General features: G+C 40.3%; 1 protein-coding gene across 1 annotated transcript in view; it reads left to right on the top strand.

Moving 5' to 3' along the window:
* Window positions 1-7,387: 7,387 nt before the first annotated feature.
* ARHGEF3 (Rho guanine nucleotide exchange factor 3) overlaps window positions 7,388-14,541 on the top strand; it is a gene marked incomplete at its 5' end in the record, with an annotated part of 109,595 nt that continues 102,441 nt past the window's right edge. The window contains one exon of the mRNA XM_084269621.1: window positions 7,388-7,422. Within this exon, the coding sequence (XP_084125747.1) occupies window positions 7,388-7,422 (35 nt within the window). The remainder of the gene's footprint in view (window positions 7,423-14,541) is intronic.

Here is a 14,541-nt window from a genome sequence, read left to right as displayed (position 1 = left end):
TAAATGCTGCTCCCCCAAATCCAGCTATGGAGGATCTTGATTCAGTGTGATTCTTGCTGTTTTACTAGAGAAGGATTTTGGATTGGTAAGACACAGGCCAAAAGGTTAGAGAATTTTTGTGCTGAAGAGCTACTGTGCATCAAAACTTCAAAGCTGCAGAACATGAGGAGACGGCAATTTCTTAGCAGTTAGCTGGAGAAGGTAATGCACCTTTCCTCTGTGGAGAGTTGCAGCTCACATACAGTTATTTTATGGGGAACTAAAGATTGGGAAGATTTCTGGTTCTGTTAAATTCAGTAGCAGAATTGGTATTACTTAACGGGATTAGGTTTTCATTTTGAGCTCTAAGGATGCTCAGCTTCAGAAACGGTGGCAGTTGCACAAAGAATGACTTGACAATTATGTTTTCAATTTTATCCCTTCAACATTTGCTGTACAATCCTGCAAATCTTATTTTTTTAACTATAAAAAGTCTATGCAGATGCCAGTCAAATCTGCTGGGGGTGGGGGAAAGAAAAGAATTCCTTCATTCGAAAGGTGGAAATAAGGTGGAAACAGTGTATTATGTGTGTCCTTGGAAGAAAAAGAATGTCATTATTTTTGAAAATTTAGAGTAGGACAAGCCCACACTTAAAATATACAAAAATGAGAAACGTAATAAAGTGTTTTAGCATAGTTTTTTCGCAAAGCCACAGTGCTTCCAAAAAATACTGAAAAAAAAAATCAGAGAGATACTGTGTATATTGAGATGCTGGAAGAACCTGGTACTGAATTTGCAAGAGTTCTGTATTTTACATCCAATGAGAATAATAGCAACAATCCTTGTAAAAATATTTTTAAAACAAATGTCTTAATACAAATGTTAGAGGTTAGCCTACTATTATTTTCAAGCATTAGTAATCTCTAAGCAAAACATTAATGGTGGAAGGATCCTGTTAATTTCTGCCAGACTCAAGCATGGAGGACTTGTGTGGACGTTGGATTTTTAAAAATGTATTTTCTGGAACTGTAGAAAAAACATGGGAAAGCTGAAGGCTCAAGATATGGCAGGGTGTTTAACTTTGTGAGTGATAAGTATATTGTTGCCATAATTTGTACCTATACATAAACACATCAACTGTTGAAAAAAGAATGCAGATGACATTGCAGAAATATTTTTTTTATGATGCTGTAATTTAGAAGTTAAATAACAAAATAAAACTTTTTTTTCTGTTTCTTTCACTGGGCTTTTCTTAATAGTATAAGATAACTTTACTTATGCATACCACGCAAATAATCAGACTGTCTAACTGCTATTCATACTCTACACCTGGAAGTGAAACAGATATTTTGATGAGTGTTTAATGTAGTCAAGAAAATATAAGAAACTTTCATTTTCTAAAACTTTTGTATTGGACAGACAGGGCCTGTTTTGTTTAACAATTAAAACTGCCTTAATATGATTTTATGTAAGGATTTTTCCGATACCCTCCCTGAAGGTCTCCTAGCAGTACATGGTTCTGCATGTTAAGTTGAAACCTATCCATACCAACTACAAAACTGTAACAGCCTGGATTGAATTTATTTTGTCAAAAAAGGTGGGATAATTATTCAAGATTCACATGCTTTTTGTTTTCATCCGAGTGGATTTCAAAGCACTGTTCAGTCAGTGAACCCTGCAAACTGTAATTTCAGGGATAAGCCTTGAAACAGCTTGTGACCCTTAAATGAAGGTTTTTATATTGGACTTTTGGTCCATTTTTTAGAATGCTACAGAAAAATCTGTAATGAGTCTGTAAAACTTGATATTAATGAAGACTTGAACTGCTTACTTAGTATCCCATGGTTTGCATATGTATCAGTGACATGGAATTTATGGGAGGAGGATTATAATGTTTATACCTGCTGTGTTCTTTGGGCCTCTACCCCACAATTCCTTTTTCTATCACCAGATACATCAGAGACATTTGGAAGGGTCACTAAGTACATGAATGCGTTTGTAATGCAAAAGAGAAATTGCTAAGTTATTTCTCTGTGCCTGAACTGGATTTCTGTGTGATGTGCTGTCCACACGTATATTCTGCAGTCCTGATCTCTGTATCCTCTGCCATGGAGCCCTGTACATGAGGGACTTTGTGATTGAAAGAAAATTGAAAGAAGGTGTTTTTACACCTTCAGATTAAAACATGAGAACCCTCAGGATGCTTTCCTGATGTTTGGAAACAGTTGGCCAATATTCTTACACCTTGAAGATATGGAAAGATACACTTTGGTGTGAGGAGGTGTGTATGGATTACACACCTTGAAAAGCTTAAGTAAGCTCTCATTTTATTCTTCTTTTTTTTTTAATCTTGCATTTAAATATTGTGGTGATGTGATACAGAAATCACACAACAAACAGCATATTCTGAGTTAGTGAAAAACGTGCACTGCATACCAAAACTATAACCAGTCAGACCCAAATTATTTCTGAAAGGTCAGAAGTTAAAGGCTGTGCTACAAATCAGTTTAAAGAATTTTTCCTTCTATCTGCTGTAAATTATTTGCTATCATCTGTTGCTGTTTCTTAAACTCATAAAAATCCAGAGCAATGATCAATTTATGTATTTTATAACAGGATGCAATTTCTTTATTTGCTTAGAACTGATTTAATAAAGCCTGGTTTACCTACCATGTTCATTGTTATGAGCAGCTGCACTGTTGACAATGTTTTCATATTTGTCGTAGCCTATGGAAAAAGTTCTGCTCACAAAAAGCAGAGGAAAAGGAAATGTTCTTTCCTTAATGTTGGATGTCACCCAGATGACCAGAAATTGGAGTGCTTGTCCATACCTACCCCAGTGCTAAAAGCTCGGGTCTTAGTGATTTTAGTATGTTACTCTGCTACAGATCATAGCATCACAGAATACACTGAGTTGGAAGGGACTCCTAAGGATCTTTGAGTGCAACTACTAATAAACTATTAATAGACATAATAGTAAAATTCAGTACAAGAAGAAATCAGCTCCTCGGTAATTTTCATCAATTAATAAATACTTCATTTTCAATAGATAGGGACCTGTAATGTTCAAGGCAGATTTGCCGCAGAAATCAAACTACTTTTTTTTTCCACTCTGCTGGTAGGTTCAAAGGCCTTGATAATTGACAGAAGATTGAACTAGCATGAGTGACTTTATGGAATACGGTGCTGTTGGGCTGCTGATTTAGCTGGAATTCTGTTTCGTTGCTGCTGCTTTACAAAAGGTCTCCTTGGAGAGGCAGTCTTGTTGATTATACGAGGCAGGTAAACTTATTTCATAATAGTCTATAGAACTGGTGGTTTTTTCTCCACCTGTTTAGTATCTGACCTGTAGCTTCATGTAACTGTAAATGCTGTAACGTGTGTGTGCTCCCTGTACAAATTCTGTATTAACCCTTGGATTGTAAAGTAACATCAAGTTCTTCACGTACCTTGCTCTGAATTCCTGCCAACCATGTTTATGATGAGATTTTAGTCAACTAAAAATATTTGGGTATTGATAATCCTATAGAGTAGAACACTTCTTAATACTAGACATGGCACGTGAGATTATACAAAGGGTCTTTAAGATGGAAACTCATTTTCCTGTATGACAGTAAAGCGACCCTTGGAGACTGTACTTTACCTTTTATTGGAATATTGACTATTGCCAGCTGCAGACTAAGAGTTCCTTATTTATTACCTTTGACAGTACACTACAAATACAGATTAAACCCAAACATTTTATTTCTAACCCAGTTACAGAGGATTAAACTTGTCAAAAGAGTGGATGCCTAGCATAGCAAAAGGGGATATTAAACACTGAGGGGTAAAAGACTTGTTTTATTTATTTTTTACATAGTTACCAAACTAAACTGTTTCAAAGGAAAAGAATCCCAGAAGGATTTTACATTGAGGGAACAAGTGCCAGTAGTATTTTCCCTGCAGCTGGCTACTGCCTGGTGAAAGTTGCAGAACAATAATCATAGTATAGAATTTTTCAGTAACATGTTCTAGACCTTTTTTTAATGCTGTGGCCACACCCTTTTTAGTAATGCTTTGTTTCTCGGATGATTCAACCAATTTCAGTGGGTCCTATTATGAAATCAGATACTAACAATGTGAGTGGGACATACATCAGAGGAGTTGTTTGGTGAGTCACAAGTCAGATTTTTTTCCTCACAAGTGCACAACTGGGGATATGAAGGTCATAAGCAAGTGCTGTTATCCTCATTTTACATGAGAGAGGGATAGGCACTAGATAGGAACTAGATCCACCAGAGCAGAGATGAGACTCGTGTCAGCTGAAGGCAGAACACAGGGATTCACTTCTTAGCCTTGAGCCAACAAGGTGCTTTTTTCAACAGCCTGTACCCAGCCAGCGTATCTGGGCAGAGATACCATGATTGCAGCTTTTGCTACTTTGTAATAACCTGCGTGATAGAACAGTCAACAGGTCGGTTTTACGCACCGAGCGAGTTCTGTGGCACTCCAGCAAGCCTACTGCTGGAGCCAGGTGGGATACGGAGGGCTGCACAGCAGAGGCACAGTAGGAACTGCGAGAGAAGGAGGAGGTGGATGTGAGGCAGATGTTAAGCAGTGTGTTTGATTTCCTTCACTGTATCCCAACAGAGACCTCTGAAGTGTGACAGACTCCGCAGGGGCTGTTTCAGCCCTGTAGCACTCCTTGGTACCACTTCTCTGGCAGTGCACTGCTTGCTGTGAACCTGGTTTGCAGGAATGACTCCTGTATAATTTTGATGAAAATCAGGAGTGATTTCATTGTTGTCATTACATCATAGTTATTTTAAAATAATTAAAACTGAGAGTAGAATTAGACCTACTTGTCTTTAGCAGCATCTAATATAGGGGATGTACCCATAAAAGTAATTAGTCATCCACAGAAAGGAAACTGTCTACTCTTCGTTGTAGTTTTTGCAAACGTGCCAAGGTGTGATTTAGGTGTTAGGAAGGAAACCACCATCTCTTTGCAGGAGAGTTGGACAATACTTAGCTACTGAGGGTGGAGCGATAGTTATAGTGAATCAGAAAAGCAGGGCAGGATTCGTACTTCTAAACTTTACCCTATTTGTTTGGTAGACTGCCTTAAAACCTGAGAAATACAGGTACATTTGGAATATTCCTGCTCTTGCCCTTTAATTGGCTTGTTAGAAACACAGTTTTTTAAGTGTCAAATATCACTGTATTTTAAGATAATGTTTTGAAGAATTAAAATGTTATGCTCATTAAGATTTAAAAATGCTGAACACAATTGCCAGTTGTGTTGTATAATTTATTATCTTAAAAATCAGGAATTACAAATTAGTAATTATTAAAAAGTGTTAGATCTTGGACAACATTTTTAGTTGTTGTGGTTGAGCAGATTCCAGTATGGCATATAATTACAGAATTCACATTAACTAATCCTTCGTTCCCTGTATACGTGAGTGAGTGGCAAGTTTGAGGACACATAAAATAGACTAGATGTTAAAGGTCTTCAAACAGAGTAGCTCGCCCCATTTCCAGATAATGAGTACTGAATGAAGCTTTAACACAGGGATCTAAAACTGCCACTTTTCCTTTACAGGCATGGTAAGTCCTGAATAAAAAATGCACAGGCACTTGCCACCTATTGCAGCTCTGGTTTTGTAATGGGCACCACTTGAGTGGCACTGCCAAAGCATGGGGTGGGATGTCTGTTTTCTAGTTTTCTTGGCAGCAGCCATGATGAAGGTTCGATGTTTCAGGAATCCGTCAGAAATTATCAGACCTGAACAGCCTCAAAGATTCTGCTAATTATATCAATACTTCTGGGAGCCCAGGTTTTGCCCACAGCATAGTGTTGAAACATAAATCCCTATGTAACTAACTTTGCCATAGGACTAGCTGGGTCCCCTTATGCCTGTCTGTCTTAGGTGAATTGGTACTTTAGAAGCAGAAAAAAAAATTGCTGCAAAACTGCTCTGGAACCTTAATGCCTATTCTCCAGTTGAATCATCCCTTAAAGAGTGCTTCACCTTAACAACTGGTTTTGTTAAATGTCACTTGAATTCTACAGTGTTTTCATATGGTGTAAAGTGGAGTTCAGAGATTACTGCAGTATCCCAAACTGAAGAAATTAAATGAAATTTAAGATACTTAAAAAGAAACAAAGTCTGATGTCCATATGTCTGTGTCTGTACTGCATTTCTATCCTCAGCAATTTGAAACCACTGAGAGATTAAATCTCACTGCAAGATGTTAGGTTTAAAATGGAAAGCCTAGCCATAGCTGAGAAACACAATTAGCTATTCTATTTTAAAGTATTTCTAGTGTCTGGGCTCCAAAATGTGGTAAGCTGCTTTTTGTCTTTTATTACTGCTTTTCCATGGGCTGTTGTCAATACTACTACAGAAAATGCCTACCACCTCCATGTTCCTTGAATTTGCATTTGTGTTAAGTGATCTAATCGTTTGTATTTATTATTGTACTGTATAAGTGGGTTTATACTTCAGTCACAGAGAGTTTATCCTTACCAGGTACAGTACAAATGTGTACCAGAAAGGTTGCTCCGAGCTAGAGTCATTATCTATTGGCTTCCATCTTCACAGCCCTATTTTTTTCTTGATTAATAAGGCTTCCTAGTAGACTGGCACACTCCTCTAAAACAAACATCCCAGCTGTACATTCTCTGTCACCGGTTTGTTGACCTAATGGGTCCTCTCCATGTTACTCGCTGTTCATTCCCGTCAGAGATTCTCAGTGCGGAACTAGCGCTTTTTTTTTTTTCTTCTTCTGAGGAGGAGGTGTTCCTCCTCAAGAGTTTTGACCACCACCGTGCCGGTGGGATCTGGACTTTAGGGCGGCACAAGCCGTGCAAAGCCCCCAGAGCGATCAGCGGGAACAGGGCTGCACGCCGAGGCCCCTTCTCGCCTCGGGGGTTTCGCAGGTTCCCGGTTTCCCCAGCCGGGAGGCGGAGGGTTCGGGGGAGGCTGGGGAAGTGAAGCCTGGAGTCCTGGGACGAACCAAGACTCGGTCGGGCCACCGCTGCTGAGGCAGCCGCCCCAGGCCCGAGCCGCGGTACCGCTCCGAGATTGGCAGTTCCGAAGCGACCCAGCGGGGGCGGGAGCAGAAGTGAAGGGTGCGCGACCGAGGAGCAGATGGGAATTGGGAAAGGGCAAAACGAGCGGGAAGGGTGGCGAACCGGGCGGGGCGCCGAGCCGCGGGGCGGGCCTGGGTCGGCGGAGAGGGCGGGCTGCGGCACACACACGTCCCCTCCTTCCGCCTCCCCTGACAGCCGCCGGGCCAGCCTTGGAATCCCCCGTGTCCTCTCCGCTCTCGCTGCCAACGACTTCCCCTGCCCGGCCCCCTTTCTCGCCCCTGCCGACGGCTGCTGCCGGTCCTCGCCGGGACCACAACTCTGCGAGCCGCATGCCGAGAGCCGAGGAGGAGCAGGAGGGTGTGAGGTAAGTTGCCGTCCCTTGCGTCCGGGCTCCGTTTGCGGCCGTGAAGGGAGGCGACTTTCTGTCAGGGCTGGAGGGGGCAGTTCCTCTGGGGTACCTGCAGGCGGCCGTGGCGGGGCCGACCACAAAGGTTGAATCGTGCCTCCGGAGTGACCTGCCGCCCCTTACGGGACCGCACACGAAGCGGTAGCGAGGCTGCCCCGGCTGTTCGAGAAAGGACTCCCGCCAGCTCCTGGTGGGAACGCGCCCGCTTCCTCCGTCTCCTCACGCCCTCGCCGTCTCCTCGCTTCACTCTGGCGATGTCCCGGAGACGACGAGGCACGGGGTACCTCGCCGTCGGAGCTTTGCACCGCCAAGGTCGGTGTAGCGCCGGTCGGAGGAGGGCAGGCAGGCAGGCGAGAGCCGCCGCCTCAGGGACCCTCGAGCTCCGCTCCTGCCTGGCAGCGCTGCGAGGGGCCCTGAGGGGGCGGGGGGCGCCGCCGGCGAGGCGACGGTTGGAGGCGGCGGGCGCTTGACCCGTTTCCTCTCAGGGCTCAACAGCCGTTTCACTCTTGGATATTTGTTTTTAAAGAGCTCTTAACGTTTATTTAAGGACAAATCTTACACGAGTATCGACTTAGAAGGAAAACTCTGCGAAGTAAGGGCCCGAGCCCCAGGTGCCTGTTGCCTCCGTTGAAAACTGTAGTTGTTATTACAAATAAGTTATTCCCCCTGCTGCTTGTTTGGCTTGGCGAGTGAGAGAGGGTTTTCAGTCCTTCCCGCCGCTCGGCACAGCTCCCACCCTGGGGGAAGGAGGTGGTGGAGGCTGGTAGGCAAAGGAAAGTGGAAAAAACAAATTGCTTACATTTGCCAGAGCAGTCACAGCAGGCTCCGAATAGGCTGTGAAAGAGAAATAACGTTAATTAGATGTTATGGATCGTTGCCTGAATTTAAATAGTTAATGCTGGTGAAGGGCCGTGCAGGTGAAAGCTGTAGGGTTGGTTATGGCTGGCTCCAGGCTCGTGTTGCATTGCCGGAGTTTTACCTGCTATCTTGGTGATGTGACCGTCGCACAGTGACCAGAATTTGTTATGTGCCAAGGAACCATTTACATTAATGCAAGACACCCAGCTTTGGTAGTTGACATCTTTATTTTTCTGTAGTTCTCAAGTCGTGTGCATATGTAAATATTTGTGTATATCTTTTCTGTGGGTGCATATATACATTAATATCTAACTTGTAGTTAAATGTTGCACTTCAGTACTATGTGTGCTATATTTTCATAGAGAAAAGGTAGAGAAAATTCCTTCCTCCTCAAGCACTTGTTATAGAATTAATTTGCTCACATACCTGATTCCGTGGCATGGGCAAAGAGGTCTGCAAAGTGCAACAAGTTGTCAGGCAGATGCTGTATCTCAACGGAATTTGAATTCACAATAGGAGAAGTTGAGGATTTGGAAACAAATAGAGTTAAAATATTTATTGCAGAACAATAGGTTTTGCAGAATGTAGGTAGGGGAGTGTGTGAAATGGAGCTCCCATGGTGTGCTTGACATAAGGGAATGCACAGGGATATCTTTGGCTTGTCATTCAGTGTCACTTAGTCTATTTAAAGTTTTGATACATATGATTTGCTCTCTGTAAATATTTACTACCCAATTCTAGTAAACAGAATGCTATAGTGTTTTGAACAGAAATCCCTTTTATTTTCCATCAGAATTGTGCGTATCGGTTAGCAGTGTGACAAGGCCTCGTGAGCTGTGAAGACACTGTAACAGTCAGTATCATTCCCTGCACATTTTCTCCAACCTCCGCTCTGTTTTGAATAGTGCACTTCTTCTCTGGACTGCTTTTGTGTAGACAGTTGTTCTGGCATGATTCCAAGTTGTGGGAGTCTTGTGTGTGTGCCATTTGGAGGTGTATTGTGTGGAGTTGCTCAGAGCAAGTGGTCAGTGAGACCACACATCCTTATACAAAAATCTGACTTGCAGTGGGCGATACTTCATTCTGCTTGGGAGTTTTACATATAATGTCTTACTATTGACTCGGGAGCTAGTTTTTCCTATATTAACTCTTTTGCTTTAGGTGCTAAAGTAGCCTGATCTCTTAAATGGTGTTTATGCTAGAGTTTTAGTTATGCTTTCTGTATTTTAGGTTTTTGAACAATCTCTTTTGACAAAACGTAATTTTTCTTAGCATTTTTTTGTGAAAATATTTGAACTTTTTGGACAGAGAAAAGTCTTGAAATGATACAGTTTGCATCTCTAAATACTGACTAAAGAACCTGTTATATCCACAGATCTAATATTTTCAAGGTCTTATAAAAATCCCGCTGATTTACCTCCAAATTGCGCCTTGATTTGTGAGTGGATCTCAATTGTGTGAGTCATATGAAATCTGGAATAAATGAATGGCTATAGCCTCTTGTACAAGACTGTAAGAGCATGTAGAATTCCTGTAGTCTAGTAGGTAAATAAATGAAAAATAGAAGACTCAGTAAATATCCTCAAGTAACCTGTGATTAACAAGCACCTTGTCTTTTTCTTTTGGTTATAACAGCTACAAAGTAACTGTTCTGAAATAGCTATATAGCATGTGGTGGCCTCCATCCCTCATGTAACAGAGAGGATGCAAAAATGAAACAGAAAATGGTTTCCGATCTACTGAATGTGAAGTGATGTGCTGTCAATTATGGGAATGTAAACAATGATTAACTTGCTTAACGCTGTACAGAATCCGGTTAAGTGTTTATCATGCTAATGGATCAGGCTGTTAATATTTAAACACAAGGGCATATCTACATGCAAGTTTATTTACTTCTTAATCACGTGCGGATGAGTACTCTAAGGATTTCAAATCCAAGTAAGGGAGCTGCCATAGGTATAGGAGTTATTGCAAAGTAATACGTGTCTTTTACAGACCGTTGCTGCGAGAGGTACTTGAAAGCATTCAGTAGTGAAATCCAGCAATCACCTCCCATGTTCAAACTGGACAAGAAACAGAAGCTTTATGTTCTTTATTATAAAAGGCTATTTTTTTTCTTTTCATGCTAAATGATCATATATGCAAACAGAAATAGTAATTATGTCGCATTACGTGACTAAAAAGATGCCCTCTGCTGTTATTGATTAGTTTTTTTTTCCTCTTCCCCCCTTCCCCCCTTCTATATAGGAAAAATTACCCTCACAGTTATGCAGTTCGCCTTGTAACTCTGCAGGTACAATCAATGTACAGTACAACATGTATTCAGAAAGGTTTACTGGCTTTTATACCCCTGAAGCTTGCATAAACTTGGAAAGTTGGCAGGCATTATCTGGACTTGTGTGGTTTCTGTAGAGCAAGAACAGCTGCTCTGCTGGTATCATCTCTCAGACGTTTTAGTTGTTAAATAGAATCACAGCCTTCATTAGTTTATTTTAAACACTTCAGCTTTTTTCCAAAATAATTTTTTGGGATTATAACTAGGAGAAGGGTATGTCCATTACACTGTCTGTACTGTATCAGGAATTGCACTGGTTTTGTTTTAAATACTACAGCGTGTCCAGTGTTCCCTCTGAAGGTTCTATCTGAACCATTGACTCAAGGAAATTAAGGCTTCACCATCACCTTTGTTATGAAGACAAGCAGCAGCTATTGGACAGCGTGTGGTTTGGGGGTGGCTGACTGGTTCTCCTTGTGTATGGCTTTAACTGATGTGTCCACATAGCAGGTGGCTGGGAGAAGTTAAGAGGCATATATGAACTACAGTACAGTGATGAAAGCCACCACATTTGTATTGGCAGAGGCAATGATGAGCGTATCTGAAATCTAGTATCCCTCTGTAGATGATGAGGCTGTTACATGTGAGTATGAGCTTTAGGATTATTTGTGAACAGAAATACTGTCTAAATCAGCATTTGTTGATGCTCCACAGATAAGTAATTAATATCCTAGGGAAAAAAAATCTTTCAAGCAAGTTGATAACTCTGTGGAAGGGTGATCTTGCAAACCTTCCCATAGAGGTTTGGGTTCTGGCTATGCCTAGCAATTGCACATAAAAGTTGTGAAGGCTGAAAGAAGGTAATTTTAGGACAATACACCTTTTTATCTGCATTCAAATCTATTAAACCCAAGAAAAATAAATGCTAAACCAACTTGACAAACTTCAGTGACTTATTAAACCATGCAGCAATTATAAACGAAATAATCATGATTACTAAGATAGTAGGCTGAAAGGATTTTAGTATGAAGCAGAAAATGTGACACCCTTCCAGGAAGATAAAATTTTGAACCTGCTGCCGTTCCCTGTCAGGGATGGTTCTGAAAAGGGGTAAATGATTTGTGTTTGTCTCAGGTCTGGTGGCATTTCACTTGATTTTCATGTTTCTTGATGCATTTTTGTTGAGGATAAACCCCTTTATCATAAGGAAGGAAGGAATATGTTGAGGAGAAAAATATGAAAAAATGTTGCAGCAGCTGAATTAATTTTATATTAGGCATATGTGCTGTTATCTTTTTTTTTTCCTGTTTCCTGAGTGTGCCATTACTGTGAAAAAGACTTAATTTAAATGCTCATTTCATAAAACTCTTTTATAACTCTTCATAAAACTGTCCCTTAAATTGGATTAGCTTCGTATAGCTCTTCTAATAGTCTTTACAGAAATAGCGCGTAGTTATTTCTGGAACACTTGTCCCCTAGATAACATCTAGATTAAAAAAAAATAATAAAAATCTTTGCATTAGTCATTGTTTTCTACTTTTGAATAACAGCTTAGTGCTTGCTTTCATATTCAGAAGTTTGAGGAGGATAGAGTTAATGTCAGAAATTGCTAGCTGTATGAGTCACTAAATTGGGAACATAAATACTCATAATCTTTGGAAAGAACCTCTCAACATTGTTTTGCTGCATAGTGTTAACTGCAAAACACAATACAGTATGTTTAGCTTAGAAGTAGTTGAATTAGCATTTGAAATCATAGTTTATGAAAAAAAACAACCACCTTTGTGCCCTTTTTTGCTTGTCAGAATGACTAAAGGCTTTCACAAATTCTGAAGTAGAAGCTGGATTATTATACAGTTGTGTTTTGTTTGCTTTGTTGAAAAGAAATAAAACTTGGAGAGGGGGGAATGAGTAGAGAAATGGCCAGTGCTGGGTAATTCTTTGTACATCCTGATAGAATGGATGCGTCATTTTGTTTACTCTCTGTTGCTGAAGCCACATTGTTGAAGTAGGAATATCAGGATCCTTTAGTCCAGAGAGAAATGTATTTGTCTCAGGATGATTTATGTAATTATAACATCCCTGACAAAAATATCCTTGATACATATTTATGTTGAGTAGAATATAGAACTTAATGTTCTCTGTGTTCTGCTTAAAGAGTATATTTCATTTTGTGTGTGTCCCTTCTGTATTTGAAACCTTCTGGTTGAAATATTCTGTTCAAGTCTTTGCTAGTGTTTTGTAGTGTTAGGCTATTTCCTAATCAGATAAGAGAGATGTAGTTATATGTTCTTACTAAACCAGGTTGATTAACTTTTTTTTTTTTTTAATTTAATTGATATGGCAATCAACTGCCATCCCTAAAATTGACGAAAAAGCCCACAAGCATTCCATTTCCCCCTACACTGCTTAAGGTTCTGAGTTAAAAAGCACTAAAAGACTCACAGATCCCTGTAAATTTGCTGATTTGACAGTACAGATGAGTCCTTGCTCTTCTAAGCTTTATTGCAGTCATGTACAGTATTTTATAATACACTGATATGCAGGATAGAGTACACCAGCAGTCTGAAATCTTTCATAATTGCTTTCACAGCAATCAGGAAAACCTGTGTATTTTGGGAATAAAACATTTGCATGTACCTGCTTGTGGTTTCCCTAATGTTGTCTCGCTAGATGAACATATTCAGATGGTTCTGAAGGATGTCCAAGTTATAACCACATCTTCTTTTTGCTGGTAAATGTCTCCATGTGGTTTCATGAAGGTGATGTGAGATTAATTGTGGTGCAATAGGTTGTCTTCCTTTTGGTATTTCTTAGAGAAAAGATCTAAGCCTCACTAAACTGAAGGACTAGCCCTATAGAGTGTATTTCTCCTGTTGGAACACTATTATGTGTCAGTGCTTTGGCTTCAGCTTGGTACAAACTTGATTGTTTTATTTAACTGTTGTATTTTACCTTTTAATCTACTTCGTGCTGAGAATAAATATAATATTCATACTATTTAAGAAATAAACTTTTTTTATAGATGACTGGATCGACTGACTCGCTGTCTATGGCAAGTGTGTGTATGGGAGAGGGAGCCAAATTCTGTACTTGCTGTGAGACAGAGAATAATTATATTATTTTAAAGCTTCTTCTCTATCATCTTGTAGAGTTCTGGTGGAATCTCCAAATATGGAGTGAAAAGTTATGTGCAGTGCCTGTGGCTCTCTGAACTACTTCTTCCAAATATCTGTATGTACGCTTGTGTGAAGTACCTATATAAAACTTATTTTCACTTCTTAAGAGGACAGAAAGTGACTGTTTTTCATGAGATGCCTAGAAGAGAGGAATAAAAACCCTTTAAAAGTGTTTAAAAAGGTCCTTCAAACACTCATTCTTTAGTGCATCAGGTGCGTTTTTAAGGACTTCAAGAAGGTCATGTGTTCATTGAGATCAAAACTTACTTGAAATAACCACAGTATGTGTGAAATGAAGGTTGTGGTATGCTAGGCTTGCATAACCACTTCAATCCAATGTGACATTTCTCAGCACTGCCCACTGCTTGGAGTTGTAGTCAGAAGAAATATTCTTCAAGAGCTTCTTGAGTTTTCACTCTGCTTTCACTGAAGTGTGCTGCAGTGGTATAAAGATGTTTGGCAATCGCGGTATCTGAAAACTTCAGAAAAAACATTTGGATAAAAGATTGGGTTTGGTGTTTGTTGTCATGCAGTTAGATAATGAAGTTCGGTTGAAAGTTTAAATCTGCTCTTCTACAAGCTATTTGCCTAAGGTCTTGCTGGTTAGGAGCTGAGCGCTACCAAGACGGGAGATACTACCTGCTTGCTGCTTTTGTGTGGAAATGCACCTTTTCAGAAAACAATGGGAGAGTAAATGTGTGTGTTCCCTGGAAATGACAGACTTGTGCGCAGCTGGTACAGAACTGGAAAATCGTCTGAAAGATG

This window comes from Gallinula chloropus (assembly GCF_964237585.1).
Source record: "Gallinula chloropus genome assembly, chromosome: 12".
Taxonomy (NCBI): Eukaryota; Metazoa; Chordata; class Aves; order Gruiformes; family Rallidae; genus Gallinula; species Gallinula chloropus.
The sequence above is the reverse complement of the archived record's forward strand: the minus strand, read 5'-3'. Positions and strand labels throughout refer to the sequence as shown.